Genomic DNA, 20495 nt, shown 5'->3' with positions numbered 1-20495 from the left:
GGCCACTTCATTAAATCAGCAACCTCCGCTCTCTCTGTCCCCTCATGCAGAAATGGAGAAGACTGGGATTAATCCCTTTGGTCTACGTCAATTTATTTTTAACACATACTTCCTCACCCCCCATTCCCTGTCATGCATCCCAGTATCATCCATACACAACCATTCTCCATTCACCCCTACCTTCTGTCTTCTCCCATCCTTTCTCAACAGACTTTCCCTCTTTCCCAATGCCTCTTTCACCCCATCCATCCATTTCATCCTCGGTCACCCCCTCATGTTCACTCCTATCTCTGCCTTCCACACCTCTTTTACTAATCTTTCTTCTCATTCTTTCCATGTGTCCAAACCATCCTAATACTACTTCATCAACCCTATCTCCCAACTCCCTTTCCACCCCCATCCTCTTCCTCACCACCTCATTTCTCACTCTATCCTGCCTAGTAACCCCTATCATACTTCTCAAGCACCTCATCTCAAACACATTCAAACTCCTCTCTTATGTTCCATGTTTCTGTCCCATACAATGCTGTTGGGACAATCACTCCTTCATACAACCTCCTCTTAGCATCCATTCCCAAAGGTCTATTTCTCATTACACTTTTTAGTCACCCAAGTCATTTACTTGCTTCTCTCAATCTACATTCTACCTCCACCTCCACTCCCTTTCCCACCACATTCATACCCAAGTATCTAAAACTATCCACTTCCTCCAGTCTCTCTCTCTCCCTTAATGCTCACTTCCAGTCTGCTACTACTTTCTCACCTTGTACATCTCATCACCTTACTTTTACCCACATTTATCTTCAACTTCCTTCTTTCACACACCTTCCCAAACTCTGTCACTAACTTCCTCAATCCTTCCTCTGATCTTGCTACAAGCGCAGTGTCATCGGCAAACAACTGACTTATCTCCCACTTTTCTCAATTTTCTTTAACCATCCCCATATATCTGCAATGCCTCCCATAAGCCTTTTCCAAATACATAAAGGCTAAAAAAACATCCTTACTTTTCCCTGAAGCTTTCTCACATATCTGTCTTACCACAAAAATCTGATCCACACAACCCGTCCTAAACCCACACTGTTCCTCACCAATTACTCCCTCTGTTCCTCTCCTAATCCTCTTACTCAAACCCTCCCATAAGCCTTCCCAACTACAATTAACAAACAGATCCCTCTGAAACTACTACACTCACACTTGTCCCCTTTTCCCTTGTAAAGTGGAACTGTACAGGCACTCCCCAAGTTTTCTGGCACTCTACCCTCTCTTCAAACATTAAATAATCTCACCAGCCAGTCCACCATCACTACCTCCTTTTTTTTTTTACATTCTGCATGACACCCATCCAACCCAGGTGCCTCACCTTCTCTCCTCTTTTTAACAACTGACTTCACTTCATCTTTGCTAATTTTTCCTCACTCATCAGTCAAAATGACTGTGATAACGCTTCCCACTGCAACTAGCTTTTCCTCCCTATCCTCCTTCACATTTAGCAACTCCTTAAAATACTCTGCCCATCTTCCTCTTACTGCCTTCTCTTCCATTATCATCTTTCCATCTGCACCTTTTACATTTTCTTCTCCAATTATAACACTGATTTAAATTCATATATTGTTCCACCTCGGGCTATATCTATATCCTTCTATGCTACTCCAATTACTTTATCATCTCTATGGAAACCTGTATTTCTTCACATTCTTTAGACATTTATTTCACTTTTTATTTAATAGCTCTTCCAATTTGTTCTCATGACCTCTTAAAACCCTCCCATTCCTAATCAAGAGATCTCTTTTGACTATGTAATCTTACCCTTTTGGCAACCTTAACACTGTAATTTTTTTTCTTTTAATGCTCTCAGTCTCTCCTCGTATGGTTTATCTCCTAGGCTGAGAACCAATTTGATTTGTGCTCTTTGTATCCATCTTTGTGTCCATTTCCAATACTATTCTTGGCTCCATGCTTAGTGCCTAAATATTTTTGCAATAATTGACAGTCCTACTTGTTCTCCACTTTTCTCCTGACCTTTGTATCACCTGGAAACATGTTACCATAACTTATGCCTTCCATCATGTCATTAACTTAGATAAGAAACTTTGCAGGTGCTTGCAATGAACCTTGTGATAATTTGCTGGTCACTGCTTTCTATTCTGGCATCTTCCCACCTAGTGCTAATCTTGTTGACACCTTTCCACTTCCTATATCTTCCAAATCATAGGAATTCTGCAGCACCACTATATACTCCAGACTTTGCCAAGATACAAGGTTATTAACATTTTCATCATTTCCTCATCAAAATAAATAAAATCTAATCAGATTCCTCATTATGCATATGCTCTCCTAATAAATTTTTAAAATTAATCTTTGGGGGTCAAGGTTTTTGTTTAAATTTACTCTAAAACATATTTTATGACATGTTTCTGAATTCTAAGACATTCTATAGCAACCAGAGATTCCTGTATGTAGTGCCACTGCTCTCGAAGAGGCAGTAATGCCCACATCATAAGGGCAGTTTCCACCTTTCCTCACCCATCCTAGGGGGACCTTTCCCCTCTTCCAGAGCACATGCAATCATTGATGTACTTTACCCACTAACTGTTCTCTATGCTGTCCATATCCATTTGATATCTTCTGGTCATGAAGCATTTCTCACTTCCAGTAATTTAAATCCTTTATGTAATTCCACTGTTAGGCTGTTTATCACATTTCCTCTCCCAACACCCTTTTAATAAATACTGGTTGGAAGCTTGCATTCTTGTCTCTTAATATACCACCCTGAACTTACAATTTTAATATTCCTTCCCTATGCTTCAGCTTACCATTCCCATGTCTGAAGAGCAGTTTAGACAGACCCTTACACATGTCAATTACATCCTTCTCAAAGTTCTTTCCCTCTTCCATTCGTATTCCTGTATATTCAACTCTAGTTATGTATTATTCATTATTTCATTTATAGATTTTTTCTTTGCCACCCCTCCTATGCCGTCTCTTTTGTATTATCACTGCACGTCTTTTATTGAGCCAATCTTTTTTCTCACAACTCTCCCACTCATCTTTAGTGCATACTTTTCCACTATGTTGTCAGCTTCAGTTCAGATAGCCCACTTCTTTTCTTTCTTTAGTTTCACTTTAATCTAGTTAAATTTTCTCAGTGGAGTATATTTCCCCTCTTATTTTGGTCTCCTCCTACTTCCAACATAATTCTAATTACCACATGATTACTCTTTCCTACTGAGCACTATGTTTCAATCATATCACATTCTTTTGTTAAAATGCAATTCAATCTTGTTAGTATATCTTCCCTTCTACATCTTTTTAGTTCCTTAACCCACTGGATCATTATATTGTTCACTGCTATAATCATCAGAATCTTGCTTCAGGAATTTTCATTTCAGTCTCCTATTCTTAACTTCATATTACCTCTCTCTATTTTCATTGACTCTTTACAGTTACTTGGCTGTGTTTCTTGGTAATTCTTTGTACTCTCCTTTATTTTATGTTTTATTGAATTTTTTGGTGTGATGCATGCCTCTTTTTCCACCCCCTCGCTTATGATTCTTATGTTCATTATCTCAGCCCCTTCTCTCATTTACATAATGATGTTTTTTTTTCACTGCTATCATTATATCACTTCCCATGTTCCCTCTCCTGTCTTTCCACCACATCATACTTTCCCTCACCCACCTGAACATCAAAATTTTCATTAAGTTTGGATTTGGCAAAGCATGCTAGACCTTGTTCATTCTCCTTTAGGTAGCCTTTTATTTCAAATTTTGTTGATATCAATCCATCAATATTTGCATAGGCAATTTCTAATCCTGTGTACCTAATGGTAGTTTACAAGAAATAAGCTAAACTTAAGGTGTCCTGTCTCTTAATCTGCATTTACTATATCTTGGTTGAAAATTCATTTATGGTTCCAGGAGTTTATGCATCTGTATGGATAAAGGTACTTCTTCATGTCCTTCAGACATGTGATCTTTTTTAATTTAGTTCTTTGACCTTAAGATCCCTTTCCATCCCAAACCAAGAGATCTCTGTCTACTCCCTTCCATGACCTAACACTACAATCAAGTAATTTATTTCTCTTCATTCCTTTAATGACAGGTCAGTACTTCTAGTCTCTCCTTGCTCAGTTTATCTGCAAGGCTGTGAACCAATTTTGTGTGTGTGTGTGTGTGTGTGTGTGTGTTTTCCTAATTGTAATATATAGGATAAAAGTTACACTAATAGAGTCCCATCTCTGTTCCTTCATTGATTAAATTTGACATTATATTTACATTGTCTGACTGGACTATTTCTTCTTCCAGGTTATTTTAAATATCACTAAATCTGTACAAAAATGCATTTCTTAATATCCTTCATACAACTTGTATTTTTTAGTTTTCCATGTTCTTTGTTTTTCTGTTCCAAACTAAGAGATCTTTGTCAATTATATCTACTCCTTTAATGGATCTGAAGACAGTAATCACAGCACATCTTTTTTCCAATTTGGGTATTTCCAGCTCAACTAGTCCTTCCTCATGATCAGTCAACTTTACTGGACACCACACTAATACATTCCAGTTTGGGGTATATCTGAATCTTCTTGAGCTTTTTTGTATCTATGCTCATGCTATGGAATGCTATCATACTCTTGTTCCTCAACAACTTCATGTCTTTTCTGTTATTTTGTTAATATATATTCAATCAATCAATCCATTGCCCCAGATCTCTCTTGAAGGAGATCCACAGGGCCTAGGTAACCAGTAATAGCCACCAAAACTGGCACACAAATCACTCAAGGAAGATATATTGTGCAGCTGTCAGGGTAAGGCTACAATGGGGCAATGTAGGATGAGATGTTTAGCATCTTTGTGATTATTGTAAATGGGGCAATTTATTTCTATAGCTAGACCTATTCTGTGCTGGCAATACTTTGTGGCTGGATGGTGACCTGAACAAGGCTGTGCCAATGTGATTCTTGTTTGTTGTGGGATGTATTTCTCTATAGGGCTGATGTCTGGTGGAATTTGATGGTCTAGAGATTTGGTGGGTGATTTTGAAGTACTAATTTTGTGGTCCGAGAGTACATTGATCATTAATGTTTTTTATGATTGACAAACTTTTCATAACTAAAACTCCTAGGTCTTTTCCTCCTCTTTCATAACTCCTAAATCTCTTTTTGAGTGACTTTGTAGGGCTTCTTCCTCTTTCATAATTGTTTCATTTCCTTTTGTATAATTTTGTGATGGCCTCTTCATAATTTCAGCCATTTCCTCTATGTTATTTCCATTGAAATTATTTTTCCATACCTGATGCCAATCATAAATCTTGTCTGGATTTTTCTGAGGCAATTTGCAGTTTTCTTCATCTCTTACTGTTTTCATTGTCTTGGCACTGTCTGCAATTAGTTTTGTGTAACTACTTCTCACAACCATCATGTCATTAATATGTCTGGAACATTATGGGTGCCAGCACTTGGCAAACCCTGTGGGACCCCACTAGGTACCTCCCTCCAATTTGTGTTTGTGTATGTATGTGTGTATTTCATCGGCATCTTAGTTTTCTTTATTCAAATCTTGACTACATAAAAGGTCTTCAAAAGTGACGCAAACTTTCTAGGTTCTCTGCACTTAATCAAGACTAAAATTACAAATGAAAATATTCAAAATAACTGATACAGTGACAAACAAAACAAATGGCATTAACTCATGGATGCCAATTTTCTTGTTAGTAATTCTGATTTGGTGAACTAATCATTAATATTTTTTTAGTGGTCAAATAAAATTAATTATTTAATACTTATACATAAAATGGTCATTTGAATAAGTATATAAACATGATAGCTTAAGCTGTGTATCTAAAATTGAATAACAATGACAGTACATGAGGGGAAAGATAAATCAAGGCTTAATATACAATAATGAAGGTTTTAACTTTCACCTTATTTGACTAAAATCATTTTGTTGTCTTTATATATATGGCTGACTCACTGTATACAGAAGAAATTCTTAGTATTTTGACTTCATTTGTTTGAGATGCAAAATCTAGCAGAAAGGTGGTTTCAAACCATGTACAAGTAGTTAACAGGATAATACGTACAGTATTTGTATTGCAAATTCCGAACAGATGTACTAATTTCAAAATGTGTAATGCAAAAGCGTGACATTTTCAAATCATACACAAGTGCATGTGAGGCAGTTTCACAATGTATTAATGCAGGTGAATTCTCAAAGTGTAAACAATCATAAATGGGAGTTACAAAAAAGTCCATGTTTAAGTTTTAAATAATGTATGGTGTGAGGATTTGACCTCAAAAATATCATACTACTTTGCTTTATTTCAGTGCAAATTCTTGTTTAGTCTATGCAAGTGTATCTGTGCATATCCTTGTGAAGTGTAGCAATGAGGTTTAGTGTGCAATCACGTCTTAAAAACTGAAATTGTATTCCTGCTTTCCCTGGTTAGACCCCAGATGATGACAAACAAAAGTCTTGACATCTACACAGCCAGGATTTGTGTGTCAACCAATACAAGTAAGGTCTCCTCACCTAATCCTTATAAGGATGCAACTTCCATCAAGAACAACACTGCTCCTCCCACCTCCTTGAGATAACAAAAACTAAAAGCAACATGAACCAATTAGGCATCTCATCAAACACGACCATAAAATGAACATCAAGGTTTCACATAACAAAAACATAAATGCAACAAATAACATAAGGTTAAATATTTAAATGTTTGGGGTATAACTGACTTTATTGTTGTTTAAGCAGAAGGTGCATCCCAGCAATGTTTACATTTACATCCCTCCACCAACCAACCAAGCAACCCTGGGTGCTGGTCACCCTTGCACCCACCAGAGCTACAGAGCCATGCACCAAGAGTCCTACACAGTGTACTGAGTGGCACAGTCTTGCTACCAGACCACTCCACCAATTATTGTACACCAAACACTCCACTACGACTCCACCACACCTCAATAGCTGCATGTAGTTCACTTCTTATGCCCCTGCCACAGCCCCCACCTCCCCTGCAAGGCTAAGGACTACCTTTCAAGTTAATTATGAAGTGACTATCCAATACAGTAAAATGTACTGAATAAAAAATAAAAAAATAAATAAATAAATAAAATAATAAAAAATAATAAATAAAAAGAAAAAGTTGCACCAAATAATCACTTTTCTAATCAATTCAAACCAAGTTATAAGAATTATTCACAAGGTGCCACAGTTGTGCTGTAATTTGAATTGTCAGCCTTGCAAGGGGACAGCCACAGGAAGGGGCAGGCAGGCAGTAGCAGTGATGGTGACTGTCAGGGGTTGTGGTCAAGAAGCGGACAAGATGAACGCAGCGGTGTGGTGGTTGTGGTGGCTGGGCCTGCTGTGGCTGCTGGCTGATGAGAGTGTGTACAGTGTTGACAGTGTGATGAACAGAGACAGGAGGAGCCCACACCAGGGAGGAGAGGAGCGTCGCGCACGATACTCACAAGTGGCACTCTAACTTGGTCCTCACGCAACCATTGTCACGCCTGCTTTCAAATGATGCCTAAGGTGCTTTCGCGGCTGTTTAAGTCCTAATAAAATTGAAAAGAGTCAAGATGGGGCCGCAATAAGGCGCACTGCCCAAGGGACAGTGGCTTCTAAGGCATGTTAATCACACACAAAAAGTAAAGTAGCTTCACACTTGAATTAAAATCTAAAGGTCAGTATAGGTAAAGGCTAATAAAACAAACTCAGGGGCTCAACTAAATAAAAGACTATGACAATTCTACTGATAAAACACAAGATCCAAGGTCCAATCTGCTAATGGCAAAAGGAACAAGAGCTGAAAGGGAAGGGTAGTGCAGAGGGAATATGTATGCAGTGCGCCCTGCGGGTCTGACTGCATTTTCTTTCAACTAAATGCAAATCACTACCCAAACCATTTATGAAAGCCAAGTCTCTTTTTTCTGAGTTTAATTCTTAGATGGTGTATGACTCCAACACTGAAGGTGATAATAATTTCCAGCTCTGCACAGCCTCACCCCCAAAGTCTGCTTAGGGTCTAGTAGTGGGATGCTTTAGCAAGAAGGCTGGCACACCTCAGGGTCTTGCCACGCCTACCTGCCACACTACTGCCTGTAGCTCAGCAGCATAAACGGGCGGGCAGCTTGTCAGTCGGCAGCTGCAGCCTTCTAGCCAAAGCGTCCCTGCAGATGAATGCTTGGGTGGAACTGCCCTTCCACACTTACACTATCTGAGGGCCCAAAGCCTCCCAAGTTGTATCCCTCCATGCCCTGACCATCATCTCTCGGAGTACCAGGACCATTGGCAGGAGAGTTCTTCATTCCATCTAGACCATCACCATTCATTACTGGACCCATTGCATTAGGACCCATTGGTCCCATAGGACCATCAGGGCCACCCCCTAGGGGAAACTCCTGAAATTCCAATGCATTTCATAATACATTAAAAATGCCCAAGAATCATGGAAGTGAATGGTTTCATCACTGCATGACAAGAATGTTGATAACCATAAAACTACGAAAATCTACTATTACAGTTTTTCTACAATGAACTTACCCCTGGCATGCCCCCACTTCCTGGAACAGTCTTCATCATAGAGAACATTCCATCACCCCCGCTATTGGACGAGTCTGCAACAAAATCAACCACAAAAAATAAAATAAAAGTTATGATTCTGTAAGTATAACTCTAGTTCACCATGGTTAGATTTCTTATATTTTTCATCTAAACCTTGGAAAAAAGTTATAGCAGACAATGACTCCCTAAATTAGATGTCATACAAATCATTCTAGAATTGATCTCTTTATCTTAGTTCTAAAGTGATCTAACAGCAGTTAACCAGTTATATCTAAATTACATCAAAGTACAAAATAGTAAACATTTAATTTGATGATGAAATATATCTACAACACATAAGTCAACACAAAAAATATATAAATATATATATGTATAAATAAATAAAAAAAATAAAGGTGCTGGTATTAACTGTAGGAAATGTGTAGCTTCCATCCACCCAGATAATGCTGAATGCATGCTCTTTCCCCACTGTGCCTAGGTCTGTAATTCAGCGTGGGTAGATGCAAGCCAATTTGCTTGTGCTGGCATACTTATATCATAGCTTGAATAAGGCAGTCTACTTTTTTTTTTTTTTTTTTTTTTTAACCAATACAATTCTTGTCCACATGCCACAAACTTCATGGCTACATTTAACCACTTCTCAAACAGCCTATCAACTTGAATCATACCTCAACAATTCTCTCAAAAGACATAATTATTGTGGAATAGATCTGATAAAAATTCATCAAGACAAACATGATACCATTTGAGGTGGTGCACCATGATACTTGGGCGGCAGCAGCAGCGCAAGCAGTATCTTGGCATGTATAGATGCAAAGAACAATGCCATCAACTTCACCTAAGGGACACACACACACACACACACATACATACAGACACACACACACATTTACATTATGTAATTCTTGAAGGATTAAGGGTTTTAGCTTTGTTCAGGAGAATTACAGTGCTATCTTCACATTTGGCATAATAAAATGTGGGAATACAGACAAAGTTTCTTATTTGTCTGAAAATTGTGACAGTGATTTCAAATGTAATTACTCATAAAATTCCATAAACAGGGAAGCTATACAGCAAATCAAATGTGACAATTGGAAATAAAAATTTCATCTCAGGAGTAACTGCTTTAGAATGAATGAAAACAAGACAGAAAGAAATGAAGACAGAAAAAGGGGAACACTGAGCTGGTACCATGGTGTTGAGGGTGATTGTAGTCACTAACAACTGCTTAAAAGGAACATTTTGAATTCATGGGTAACATTATCAAAGAGCAAATCTAATTTGGACAACCTGTTAACTATGTATCACATCAAACCACAATGTATTTCATATCTGGGAAAAAGTTTACAGGATAGGGGGCCTGCAATGTTAGGAAAAAACAATAATATGGTCTGAAAATGTGCATAGACCAAACATTAGCACAACACTAGGACCACAGAGGCTGCAATGAAAGTTAACCTGTAGACCATGGGACCCTACTTACATATTTTTCCTGTCTCCCATAAGTAATTCTATCTAGCTATACCACGCTCCCTCCTGTCATTTACAGGATTTAACCTATCCAGCAGAGGTAATCCCCTTATTGTTTATGGATTAAGGAAAAAGCAGGGGCATAGACAAACCTACAAAAATACCAAGAGCTGGATCACAGGTAATATCTGTGGCAAGAAACATTACAGTATACAAATAGGATGAGAAAGATCAAGAGAGGCTACCACTAAACAAAAAGATTAAGTTGGGAACAGAAATAATTTATCATTTACTTAATGGGAACACAGTTGAGAAACAAGATGAAGGTATTAGTTAAAATAAGTAATGAAGCCTCACAAGTGCCAGCTTGTCACATATTCAGATCAGGAGAAAAAAAAATGTTGTGTGGAACTTGTAATTAATTGTGTGAGTGGATTTAATTGGCTTGTATCACTCTATTCATTTCTGTTTGCATTTCTTCTGGTGGTTTTAAAAGGCTATTACTATACCTAACTCAATGGTAGAAATGGCTCAGTTTCCCTAAAAAGCTGAGAAAACAACTATAATTAGATTTACTATCTTCTTTATAATGCAAGTGAGACAAAGTGAACTGTTTCTTTACCACGTATCTACAAAATTTGTCAATACCCTCACTTCTATCTGATGTGCAGCTTCATGGGGCCAATACTTTTTCTCCAGTCCAGACCCAAGATCTATCAACTCAACAATATTTCCTTCGTCTTTTCACATAACACTGGCTGACAACTCTCCCACCTCCTATTACTAAAAGCTATTTCCACACTAATATAACAGATAATGATCCAACATTTATTCCCAGAGAGATTTATATGATTGCCCAGGGACTGTTGGTAGCTGCCATGGGGTTGCAGGTTTACAGTTGGTGAAATTAAAGGAAAAATATTATTGTTAAAATAATGAAACATTCCTCATATTGCTAGTTGTTGTTCCCTACACAGTCTGTCTGAGCAGTCCTATCTCCCTAGGGAATGCCACGGGCGAAACGGGTTTTTCCCACAAATCCTTTATGGAGTGTATGTTGTGTTGTTTGCGTGCGTGATTGTGGACAAATGCCCAGGGTGTAACACTTCACCCCATACTATTCAACACATTATGGAAGACTGCATTATACACAATCATATTGCTAGTTACCTAATAAGATCAATCTAGTGCCCATGATCTCTATGTGCATACTGAAACTGATGGAATGATTGATCTTAGAAAAATCAAAGCACACATAACTACATCACCAAATTAACAGAATAAAAAGAGGACCATTCCATCAACACATTACCCACAAATCTCACTCAACAAGTACTGCTAGGCTTCAACAAGAGAGTGCCACCTAACGACATATAATGCTTTTGATGCATTCCTCAGACACATTCACTCAGAAAAAATCAGAAAAGATCATAGAAACTGATATATATACAATATTAACCTCCTGGCCAGCAGAATGCAGTGTTATAGAAAAACCATCTATCAGGGATAACAAGACTGTACAACACAACTGCCCAAGGAACAATACTATAATGAATTCTTGAATTCCTATTTTACCTTTCCTAAAGTGATCTCTACATCAAACCCACAGAAGACATCAATGATATTGCTTACCATTAACTACCATGAATCAAAGAAATCTCCAACAGTCAGGCCAACCCCTCCCATACAACAAAAACCCTACACTTCTGACTTCTGACTTCTGACTTCTCACTTCTGACACACACAACCATCAGCCAACACATCAAAGACCCGACTATGAAGACAAGGAAGAACCTAAACTTACTGGAAAGAAAGGCACATTTGAGATTTGGAAAGCAAATACTTATCACTATAAACAAGTATACTGGTCTATATCTAACTTACACTCTCTGGAAAGATGCAGAGTGTGGGGTGATCTAATAGAGGTGTTAAAGTGGATCAAAGGCTTTAACAAGGGTGATGCAAACAAGGTCATCATATTAAAACAACAGGACAGGACACGCAGAAATGGATTTAAACTGGACAAATTTAGATTTAAGAAGGAAATAGGGTGGTCAACGAATGGAATAGACTTAGTAACCATGTAGTGAGTGCTGAAACTATCAGTTGTTTTAAGAAACAATAAGACAACTTTATGGATGGGGATGACAGGTGGTGATGGATATGAAGCTGCCTAGTATAGGCCTTATAGTCTCTTGCAGTCTCCTTCAATCTTATGTTCTTATTTCATCAGAGGTTCCTCCCTTGTAGACTGGTATGACATTTGCCATTTTTCAGTCCTGTGGCACCTGTTTCTCTTCCAAAGAACACACAATCAGTTGTTGTAGCTTATTCACAAATTGTTTTCTAATTTAGTACATCACATGAAAATGTTAGGTACACCATTCCATGCAAGACCCCTCAAGCATCCTCACCCACTTCATTACATCATACATGCACAACCAATTTAATGGGAAAAAAGGAAGAAAGAAAAACACACACACAGTCTAGTTATGTTAGAAAATTAGAGAATAGGAGATGGGACCCAACAAGTGCTGCTCCTTTCCTGTATACTAAAATTAAGTAAATACACACACACACAGAGGAAAAACAACCACACTATTCAAATAACTACATGAACTGATAATCTGCACCACATCTAAACACACATTCATTCCACCACATCACCCACAGAGAAAATCCCTATCAAGAGAAGCATAAACTCCACTAGCACAAATACACTCAGGTCACCATCCAGCACTAAATGCCAACACACAACAAGCTAAATTAACTTTTCTACACAATTTTATACTGCTTGATGTATGAATAATGACACAATCAAAGTGGCCAGAAGTGCTAGTGGTCATAAGTCAACAACTACCTGTACAAGCAAGATTGTGGGTGACACAAATTTTTGACAAATATAAGTGTCATTCAAGACTAAATGAAAAAATAAATGCAAAAAATGGGTCTGATCTGCCTTGATTAATGGTACGGTCTCTACACATAGTATAGGAAATCTAGAGACTGAGAAGACAAAGAGAAGAGACCAAACAAGTAAGGATAAACCTTGCAGATAAACCATCAAGGTTTAAAGACTAGAAGCACTGGATCTGCCATCATCAAAAGAAAGAAGAGAAAAGGGTGACATGATCATAGTGTTTAGATCATTAAAGGAAGTGGACTAAACTGCAGAAGATTTCTTGATTTGCAGGAGGCCATCATGAGGTAGGAATAAATCTACAGGGCATTAAGATGCACAGTTTTCATAAGGATGCATCAACTTTTGGAATATTTTTGATGATACAGCCCAAGCTAAAATTGTGAATACCGAATGTACACAGCTATACAGATGGATTTATGAAAGGCAGAGAAATAAAAAAGCATCATACTATTTGAATCAGTAGTGATCATTTATTTCCTCACTGCTATTGGAATAGCTTTCTAGCCTTCCCTTGCATAATCTCTGATTTACAAAGAAAGGAAGAGAGAAAAGAAGAGAGACCCACAGCCTCAATGCAACTGGCCACAGCCATCAGTTCAGCCCACAAATCACTAAGAGATGGAATTTTGTGTTTGAATATGGTGAGAGTAAGGCAGTGTAGAATGAGGTGGTTGTATTTGAGATTGCTGGAGTCTGTAGCTAGATCAATTTTATGTTGGTATGGTTTTAATGTGGAGTAGTGACCTGAATGCAGGAAGGAAAGAAGGAAGGAAGGAAAAAAACACTCGTCTACCTTATCAAATCAACATGGATTCAAGAAGGCCATTCCATCAACATGCTAACAAAGCTCACCTAACATATACTAGAAGGCTTCAACAAGAAAATGTCTGACAGAATATTCTTCTGGGATTAGATGTAAGACTTTTCGCAGTCCCTAGACACATCCTGTCAAAAAAGGTAATAGCACCTAATATACACAATAATAACAAAAAATGGTTGGCAAACCTCCTGGCCAGCAGAAAGTGCAGTGTCAAAGAACAACTATCTATTGGGGACCAAAATATGCTACAATAGGAAGTAATATTATCACTTATGCTTTTCAACCTATTCTTAAGTGACATCCCTACATCTAACTCAGTGTAAATTCAAGATCCTATTTATGCTGACAACCTAACCATATTAACCCAGCACTAAAACTACAAAACATCAGTCAAAAGGAACAAATTTACCTCAACAAACAAAAGCTATGACTGACACAAAAGAACAGATCATCGACTCAGAAGTCCTCAGTGACATTGCTTAACTTGGACCACCTTGAATCAAGGAGCATCCAAGAACCAATCTCCTCCACTGGGCAAGAAACCTAAAATGCTGGGTCTCACATTTGATACACATGATCCTCACCCCTTATAAGGGGGGGGGGGGATGAGTTGTTGCAAAAAACCAGACCATACACAAATAAAACTCAAACACCCCTACCATCTCGGTATTTATGAGATAAAGGGTTGCCCTGTCCCCTATCATTTTGCTAAGGTTGAAGTCGATGCAGTGAGATATACACCAGGACCCAACATCTTGAACTGGTTTACCTTCACTTCTTCATCAAATAGAAACAACCCCTCTCATTCTTATTCAAACACAAATCTCAAAACATTCATTCCCCCCCTCCCTTACACTGGGTACAATCACTCCTCCATACAATTTTATTGTTGCACTTACTCTCAAACATCCATTTATCATATCACTTTCAATTCCATCCACACACTTATTTGCTTCCTCTACTCTATAATTCAACTCTACATCCACTCCTCCACTCACCACCACATGAGCCTCCAAATACTAACTCTCAATCTCGTCAAGGATATCTTCTTATACTGCCAAAACTTAGTACTACACTATCCTACACTCATTCTGGAAAGTTCCACAAAATCTCTTCACTAAGCATCTAATGGATTGAACAGCTATGGGTTATGGGTCCACCACAAGAAAGAACCCAAGAAATGGATTGATTCAACAGCTACCATATACCCCAAGAATACAACTATTGTTGATTCAAAATAATTTTCTGGCATACAACCAATAGGCAAATTGTACCCAAGATCAGTGCAACTGTTGGATAAACCACTAGCACAAAAGACTGTGCTCCAATATTTTCATGGCATACAACAGAAAGGTTTAACTCTTCCACTTCCTGAAGCATGACCCCACCCATGTGGTAATGTAGCCTAGGCTGTAGGAGCAAATGGCTACATCCCCTGCCTGTCCTAAGTGATCAGAGGCCCCACAGCGTCCCTCAGTTCTGGAGAGTCGATGCCACTGTTCTGAGTATGGGTTGCATAACTGAAGCTCTAGGCAGGCCCAAACCCAATGATTTCAAAATCTTAATAAGAATTAGAGTGTGGGTTGAAATTCTGAGTCTGACCATGGGTCTGTGGGGCAGGGTTTGTCACATCTACCCCAGGAGTTACTCAACAATCTAGCTCCAGTCACACTCAACCAAGACAGACACTAGAGAGTAGTTTCCCTGTTGCTAATCTTCAAAAACAGCAAATATCTTTAATTCCTCATGGAGGTGGAGCCCTGAGGGGCTAACAATCAGTCCTTGGACTAGGGGCTAGACTTCTGTCAACTTTGTATTTGTTTTATCTTTTCACCCAACGAGATTTGACAGCCAGGCTGTTCCCCTTCTCCTCCAACTATTACTATATGCAAGTGATACAAGTGGCCCTTCAATAATAAAATACACACCACATTCTAATTCTTTTTCTCAGATCTATGAGGATGCCTGAAAACCAATGTAAGCTACTGTAGAGCTGCAGGTTTCCAGTCAGTGAAACATGGTTAAAAAGAAAGGAAGAATGAAAGAAAAAGAAAAGAAAAAGAAAAAATAGAGGAAGAAATAAAAAAGGAAAATAGAAATTAAAATAAAAGTAATAATTAATATCATTATTGTACCAGGAGCTAGAACAAAAGAATAAGAGGGTTAACAGAGATGGGCATTCCTTTCTTACAAGATCAGGTACTTTTTGGTACAGAAGAACTATCCAAGATGTAATTAGACTTTTTCACCACCAAAAGGGTCATACACAACAGTTAAGTCAAATGATCAACCTAACTCCACACATTGAAGAAACTAAACAAGGGATAGTTTAAGATTTACAGCTAATAAAATCTATAACTGACTATGGATTCACAACTTTGTATCCATTAATTAAGAAAATAGACAAACAACAGAGAATAATGACTGGCTTTAAAAAAAAAAACACCAATAGAACATCAACATTCAGAAATTGTAATCCTTCCCCTATAGCAGCATGAAAATGACTGGCACAATTCTACATAATACCTTAAAACCCTTCCACCACCCCTTGCACTATATCACACATACACAGCCCACCGAATGCAATACAATCTAGGAGTGCAAAAATGTGTATGACAACAAAGAGAAGAGAACACTGAAGAAAGGATTGGCTTAGGAAAAATATGGAGACAGAAAAAAAAGTATATATGAAGATCACAGAAGAATACAAGAACAAAAAAGTATAACTGATAAGTATAAGATGGTCTAGAGTTATTCTATGGGTTTATAAATAGTAAACCAAAACAATGGAAAGGAATTGTCATGTTTAAGTGGATGGAATTGTATTTCTATTCTTGAGCACAATATCACATTGAGGAAATAGTCATAGAGGTGGTAAGGAGGAAGCGTTGCAGAAAAAATAGGTATGAGCAGTCTGTAAAGATATAATTATGCAACTAGAAACAATGAATAAATGTTTCCAACCTGTTTGACAAAGAAAGAGTCTTTGAAGAAAGAATGGGACTGAAAAACATAAATGTATAAGTGTGAAAAGTACAACTAATTGAGATCCATGGCTACAGGGTAACCAGCAAGTCACTTGGTTGATCCACAAATCAGTCATAGAAGAGATATTGCATTCTCTGGGTAATGCTGGAGCAGATGTTCAGTGTCTTCTGTGTGGATATTGCATCTAGGGCAATTTGCATCTGTGGCTATGCTTGTTATGTATTGTTATCATTTTAAAGCTGGATGGTACCCTGAACACAGATGAGCTAGTGTAGTTCTTGCTTGTTGTGGTAGGGATTTCTCAATAGGGCTGATGTCATGAGGAATTTGCCAAAGTATGGAGTTTTGTTTTATCAGCTTTGGAATGCTTGTTTTAATTTGAGTGTTACATTTGCCAAAGTATGGAGTTTTGTTTTATCAGCTTTGGAATGCTTGTTTTAATTTGAGTGTTACATTTTTTGTACAATTGTGTTGCTGTTGGTAGGCTGTAGATACCTGAACACCACGACTTCGTGGGATTTGCGGTATGTAATTGTGTGGAACTAAGCTCTTACACAGAGCTGTGTAGTGTGAAATAAAAAGATACAAAGTTCAAAGAACAACACTTAAATTAGTTCATAGTCTAGGATGTAAAACATAGAAAGACTAAGTAAACTGAAGTTGTCAATATTAGAAGAAAGATATGACAACAGTATTCAGAACTATAAAAGGAGTGGGCATAATTGAAGAAAAAGATTTAAAGAAAAAACAGAAGGCATGAGAAAAGACTTAGAAAAACGAGTTGTTTGAAGGATATTATAAAATATATCATAGTTGTCCTTAGAGATGGATTAACCCATCTTTTCTAAAATGAAACTAGAGAAAATATTGCTAAGAAATTCAATGACCAGTGAGAGTAACACTGTGTTATTGTCAATTAAAAAATACACACTGAGAATTATTTAGTTTTTGTTGACTAACTTGACAGATGACATGATAATCATAGGGTTAAACTACAACTGTATTTATTTATTTTATTAATGTTTCTTTGGCAAGCAATCTTGCCATACCCAGTGAATATATTTTTTTTTATAATTTTTGTTTTTTTGTTTTTTTTTTATGTTGTGTCAGTCAATAATCATTCAAGGTCTTGCTCTTGATATTCTATTTTTCTTATTTTTTTGTTTCCATGGTGAGTCCATTACCCCAATCAAAATAGATCTAAGGATTGTCCACATTATAAGAGCAAAGAGAAAGAGATGATATAATAGTTATTTTTAAGAATGGTGAACGCAGGAAGAAAAAAATGAACGAGTATATCTTTGTACAGGATTAAAGGACATCAAAGACATAGAATGAAGAAGACAAAGAAGAAGAACATACAGTTTGGACATGGAGTTATAAAGATCTGATCCCATGAGCATAGCTCCATCCCTGTACATTGAAATTAAGTAAATGCATCTCCAGTTTGTAGTATGAAAACATGGAAATAAGGTGCTGGGTTGCAGCTCTCCTTATTCAAAAAATACATATGGACAAGAATAAGCATTCTCAGTGCAAACAGGTAAAATAAATAATCAGTGTCATACTTCAGAATGAGAGAAACAAGAGATTTGTGATTTTCATATGGACTATGATTTATTGGCACTTCTATCCTATTAGGGGAGAGAGAACAATGGCAGTAGAAAGAGAGAAGGGGAACTTCTGAGGAAAATGACCATGTAAAATTTATTATTATTATTATTATTTTTTTTTTTTTGAGAAAGAGAGAGAGCAAACATAAATTTGGAATTCATTTTTTTTTTTATGAATTTAGGAATACCCATGATACAAATGAAGTTCAAGGACACACTGCAAATATTTGGGAGCTCTAACAAAGAAGAAAAATGGCACAGATACTGGCTAAAGGGGTGGACTGAATGGGCCCAAACTTTGTATGGGCAGATTAGAGTACAGTGCGTTAGCTGCAGTGCACATGGAGGAGGTTAGAGGTCGGCAGCACCCAACACACCAGGTAGCAACTTTGCATCTCTCCAGGCAAAATGGTGAGCAACGCTCTTCACTGCCAATGCCTCAACACTTAGCATCAGTTTAACTAAAGTATGCAATTACAGGGTGTGTATTTGAATGTTAAAACACATTAGAACAATAATAAAAGTAATAAAGTGAAAGTAACAACATAATACAATCTTATTCATGGAAATTTGATACTGATGACAACAAAGTGCAAAGAGGCTGGGTGTTGAAGAACATGTGCCAACCCCTGCCATATTAGTGTAGCCACCAGTGCCGTTTGTACCTTGTCGGGGGGTTGGGGGGAGACGGGCGGGAGAGAAGGGGCCACTCGACCCTAAAAAAAGGTCAGAGATGCTTGACGATAGGGTCTTACTATAATTTCCTATGTAAAACAATTTCACTAACAAAACTGGTATCCTAATGTAAATCAGTTCATAAATTATGTGCATCTGAACCTAAATAAAGACATGATGTAACAAGGTTGACAGATGACATCTTTGATGATCTGACTAGAACAATCAGACCTCAAATACACAAGAAAAAAAAAAAAAAAAAAATACACATGTGGCAGAAGAGTACAGGAAAAAGAATAGTGCTTACCTTGCGGACTTGGCATGATAGGCGTGCCTGGTCCAGGAGGTCCTGAACCTGGGGGACCCTGCAACAAAAAGTGACACATGTATGTAATAATAGATATTACTACATGAATTACAAGCACTATGGAACAATGAAAAAAACAATAAATATAATCAAGTTAAGACTTAAAAATACGAAACTCGCAACTTACCATCATACCACCATAAGTACCAGGTGAAGATGATGTATAACTCATGGGCTTTGGGGAAAACAAATATGGTTAGTCTTACAAGATGCTTCCTTCATTAACGCAAATACATAGTTATATAAAAAGCCTGTTGGTGTATGTGTGAGCGTGTATGCACAAAAACTCATCCTACCTTTTGTTTCCTGATGTCTGATAGTCTGCCAAACCCTCTTTTAAAAAAACATTCAATAGGTCTTTCATGTCATTAACCTTACTTTATCTGGTCACTTCTTTCCATTGCAACTAATATGTCTACTAAAGTCTAAATCACCTTCAAACACACTACATTTTGAACCCTTTGGTATTACAGGTACTATTTAAACAATCTTATGGTATTCCATGTTTGAAAACACTATGAATTATAGTTTCCCCATTCCCAATACTGTAATAGTCTTTATATTGTCTAATACCTACCAACATATTATCACCTCATATCTAAAAATATAACAGTTTCTCCAATTCATGTCATGAGAATTGCCCTTTCCTCTCTGCATTCCCTCTCACCAATATATTCATGTATTTGTACCGATGTAAAGTAAGAATAAAACAAAAGCTAGGATACTGAATGGTTTGAGAAGGAATCAATATCTTAAAGAGTGGAAAACAAATGAGGAAAAAATTGGAAATAATAATGATAAGGAAGCAAACATTTTTTAACATAGCAATGTTTGGCAAAATAAGACTATAAAGGTCTTTATGGCAAAGAAAATGGATATGATTGTATCTAAGATGAGACAAAAGTAGCTCATTACAAGAGATGGACAGAAATAGGAATGACAAAGGATATGTGGAAAAACTTGGGGGGTCTTTTAATGACTGGGGTAAAGAAAAGGATGAGAGATGATTGAAATGACATTAGATATAAAGGCAAAAGTGTGTGGGTATGGATGTATGGGGTCAGGAAGTGTGTTG

The 20495-nt window shown here is 37.4% G+C and overlaps 1 protein-coding gene across 18 annotated transcripts in view; it reads right to left on the bottom strand.

Moving 5' to 3' along the window:
- Positions 1-20495, bottom strand: part of Ssdp (Sequence-specific single-stranded DNA-binding protein) — a 575744-nt gene that overhangs the window by 17140 nt on the left and 538109 nt on the right. For 10 of the 18 annotated variants that reach the window (XM_076205593.1, XM_076205599.1, XM_076205589.1 and 7 more), the window contains 5 exons: positions 19548-19595; positions 19361-19418; positions 19044-19094; positions 8544-8617; positions 8213-8401 (listed from right to left, as the gene is read on the bottom strand). In XM_076205593.1, coding sequence (XP_076061708.1) covers positions 8213-8401; positions 8544-8617; positions 19044-19094; positions 19361-19418; positions 19548-19595 — 420 coding nt within the window. Of the gene's footprint in view, positions 1-7468; positions 7556-8212; positions 8402-8543; positions 8618-19043; positions 19095-19360; positions 19419-19547; positions 19596-20495 lie in introns of all 18 variants that reach the window. The other 8 variants (XM_076205595.1, XM_076205601.1, XM_076205596.1 and 5 more) reach the window with 6 other exon arrangements.

The sequence above is a fragment of the Oratosquilla oratoria genome, chromosome 22 (genome assembly GCF_046742065.1).
Source record: "Oratosquilla oratoria isolate Oo_2021 chromosome 22, ASM4674206v1, whole genome shotgun sequence".
In the NCBI taxonomy this organism is placed as follows: Eukaryota; Metazoa; Arthropoda; class Malacostraca; order Stomatopoda; family Squillidae; genus Oratosquilla; species Oratosquilla oratoria.
The sequence above is the reverse complement of the archived record's forward strand: the minus strand, read 5'-3'. Positions and strand labels throughout refer to the sequence as shown.